At 44.3% G+C, this 3595-nt stretch overlaps 1 protein-coding gene across 12 annotated transcripts in view; it reads right to left on the reverse strand.

The window, feature by feature from the left end:
- The window catches only part of nlrc5 (NLR family, CARD domain containing 5), a 181119-nt gene that overhangs the window by 7218 nt on the left and 170306 nt on the right, over positions 1-3595 (reverse strand). The window contains exon 52 of one of the 12 annotated variants that reach the window (XM_043707151.1): positions 904-1298. The exons of 9 other annotated variants lie outside the window; for them this stretch is intronic. In XM_043707151.1, coding sequence (XP_043563086.1) covers positions 1151-1298 — 148 coding nt within the window. In that variant the 3' untranslated portion in view covers positions 904-1150. Of the gene's footprint in view, positions 1-903; positions 1299-3595 lie in introns of those variants that run through there. 2 more of the 12 variants (XR_006314162.1, XR_006314161.1) reach the window with 2 other exon arrangements.

The following is a 3595-nucleotide window of genomic DNA, read 5'->3' on the forward strand; positions in this document are numbered from 1 at the left end:
GGGTCGTGTCTTTTTGTGGCTCGCTGGTGTTCATGTATCCTGGTGGCTAACTTTCTTCCTGTTTGTCCTACGTAGTGTTTGTGGCAGTCCTTGCATGGAATTTTATAGATGACGTTGGTTTTGTCCATGGGTTGTACTGGGTCTTTTAAGTTTGTTAGTTTTTGTTTGAGAGTGTTGGTGGGTTTGTGTGTTACTAGGATTCTGAGGGGTCTTCGTAGTCTGGCTGTCATTTCTGTCCATAATATCTCCTATTTTACTGTCATCTGCAAATTTACTAATCTTGCCTTGTACATTCTCATCCAAACCATTGATATAGATAACAAACAACAATGGGTCCAGCACCAACCCTGAGGCACTTCACAAGGCACAGGCCTCCAGTCCGACAAGCATCCTTCCACTATTACCCTCTGCTTCCTACCATCAAGCCAATTGTGTATCCAATTTGCCAGCTCCTCCTCAATTCCATACAATCTTACCTTCCAGAGCAGCCTACCATGCAGAACCTTATCAAAGGCCTTAATGAAATCCATATAGACTACATCTACCGCATTGCACTCATCAACCTTCCTGGTCACCTCCTCAAAGAACTCTAACAAATTTGTGAGGTGTGATCGCCCACGCACAAAGCCATGCTGACTACTCCTAATCAAACTCTGTCTTTCCAAATACATGTATATCTTATCTCTCAGAATCTTCTCAAGGAACTTACCTACCACAGGCGTTAGGCTCACTGGTCTATAGTTTCCAAGTTTTTCTTTGCAGCCCTTCTTGAATAAGGGCACAACATTCGCTACCCTCCAGTTTTCTGGGACCTCACTCATGGCTAACCATGATGTAAAAATATCAGCCAGGGCCCAGAAATTTCTTCTCTAGCCTCTTGTAGGGTTCTTAGATATATCTGGTCAGGACCAGGAGATTAATCCACCTTTATACATTCTAATACATCCAACACCTCCTCTACTGTGATATGGACTGTCCCTAACATATAACCACTAACTTCCCTAATTGTTTTTGAAGTGCCTATTCAAGTACTGGTCACTTTCATTATCAGATGTAGAAACTTCTCAATGACTCCCCTGTTATGACATGGCTTGGGAGTGCTGCTTATAAAATTGACACCATGTATATCAGATAGGGACAGGGCAGATTGTCATTTTTGGAAGGTGTGGGATTGAGGGGCTGAGGTTTGCAGGAGAATGGGGTTAATGGGCTGAGAGTGATGGTGCAGGGTTCTAAAGAGATGAGTGAAGTTTGAGTAGGTGTGAGGAGGTGTGAGGGACAGTGGGGGTTGAGAGTAGCTAATGGTAGTGTTAAGTGGGTAGGGTAAGGGAGGGTGCGAGAGATACGGGAGCGAAAGAGGCAATGAAGAAAGAGAAACACAAATTGGAAAGAGAATGAAACAAATAAAAACATAGGAACACAGAAAATACATCAGCAGTAGGCTATTCGGCCCTTCGAGCCCATTCCACCTTTCAATCCAATCATAACTAATCACTCAACTCCATAGTCTGTTCCTGCTTTTCCTTCACATCCTTTGATCCCTTTAGCCCCAAATGCTACATCCAACTTCTGCTTAAAATCATACAATGCTTTGTCCTTGACTGCTTTCTGTGGCATAGGATTCTACAGGCTCACTGCTTTCTGGATGAAGAAATTTCTTTTCATCTCAGCCTTAAATTGTTTAGCCTGTATCTTAGACAGTGAACCCTGGTTCAAGAGGCACCTGTAATCTAACCTGTCTAGCCCTTTTAGAATTTTATGGGCTTCTGTGAGATTCCCTCTCATTCTTATCTCCTGCAAATATAATCCTAATGAATTCAACCTCTCTTCATATGTCAGTTCTGCCATCCCAGGAATCAGTTGTGTGAACATTCAATGCACTCCCTCAACAGCAATAACATCTTCCTCAGATGTGGAAACCAAAACTGCAAACAAGGAGAAGTTCAAATAAACACCACACTGAGATACAAGGAGTGGCTCGGTGGTTAGCACTGTTGCCTCACCGTGCTGGGGACCTGCGTTCGATTCTACCTTTGGACAACAGTCTGTGTGGAGTTGCCATATTCTCCCTCTGTCCGTGTGGGTTTCCGCCAGGTGCTCCAGTTTCCTCCCACAGTCTGAAGATGGGTGTATTGTCTCATAGTGTTCAGGGATGTGGAAGTGCCAGTGTTGGACTGGGGTGGACAAAGTTAAAAATCATACAACACCAGGTTATAGTCCAACAGGCTTATCAGCCACCTGACGAAGGAGCAGCGCTTTGGGAAAGGCAGTACTTCCAAATAAACCTGTTGGACGATAAGCTGGTGTTGTGTGATTTTTAACTTTGTCCAGGTTAGGTGTGTTAGCCATGGGAAACGCTGGGATAAGGAGTAGGGGGATGGGTCTGGGTGGGATGCTCTTCGGAAGATCAGTGTGGACCTATTGGGCTGAATGGCCTGTTTCCACACTGTAAAAATTCTAATGGATTTGTGATAAAGTGGATGGGATTCCTTGGAAAATTGCTTGTGATAAGAAGGGTCAGGTTTGCATGTGCTAAATTATCACCGGGTGGATGTTTGTCGACTATATTTGATGTACAAATATAGTGATAACATGTGATATTAATGAAATAATTAACAGTCTTCCCTGTGGCTCTCTCTCCCAAACACTTACTTGTCTCCATGGAACCAACAGTGAGGTGAAAGGCCAGTGAACTGCTCGGATAGAAGGAACATTAGGAAACAGAAAACTGGTCAAACAATTCTTGTGACTGTTAATACACTGGAGTTTTACATTTCTGGGACTGTAGCCACCAGCTACAGGGGTTGATAGGGTATATAAGAATAAGAAGTATATGTAAAGGAAAAAATCCTCAATTAACAGTGAATCACAGAGAAATTTAAAGTGAACCATCAGTTCCAGTTTCTCATCCAAACGGCACCACCTACAGGATCATGCTGAAAATTGTACCAGTCAATTTAATCTCAGATTACTGTACACAAGGCACTGCAAACAAATCAAGTGTACAGACACAGCTACAAACATCTTCATAACAAATGAAAATGCTCTAATGTTTGTCACTAAACTTACTTTTATTGGCTAATAATGTGTAAAAATACAACAACTATTTACATCACATGATTTAGAGGTGGGGGCTGGGGGGAAAGGGGAAAGGAGACCATAGCGGGAGGTGTTCCTTCACGAACCCTGCATGAGCAGAATGACCTGCAGAATAGCAACCCAGCCCTGAACTCCTGAGACTGACCTCAATGCGGAGGCCAAGGAGAAAGCTGCTGTGTATTGCACTGGGACAATGGAGCAGTACATTACTGAGTGTAAATGAATAGACAGGATACAGCTAGAAGATTCTGGAAGGGCACCACTGGAAGGAAAAACTCTAGAGACAGGAAAGTTGGATCACACACACTGCCACACCCTTCCAACCCACTCACCCACACACGCCCACTCACACTGCCACACCCTTCCAACCCACCCACCCACACATGCCCACACACACTGCCACACCCTTCCAACCCACCCACCCACACACGCCCACTCACACTGCCACACCCTTCCAACCCACCCACCCACACATGCCCACACACACTGCCACACC

This window comes from Chiloscyllium plagiosum, chromosome 17 (genome assembly GCF_004010195.1).
Source record: "Chiloscyllium plagiosum isolate BGI_BamShark_2017 chromosome 17, ASM401019v2, whole genome shotgun sequence".
Classification (NCBI taxonomy): Eukaryota; Metazoa; Chordata; class Chondrichthyes; order Orectolobiformes; family Hemiscylliidae; genus Chiloscyllium; species Chiloscyllium plagiosum.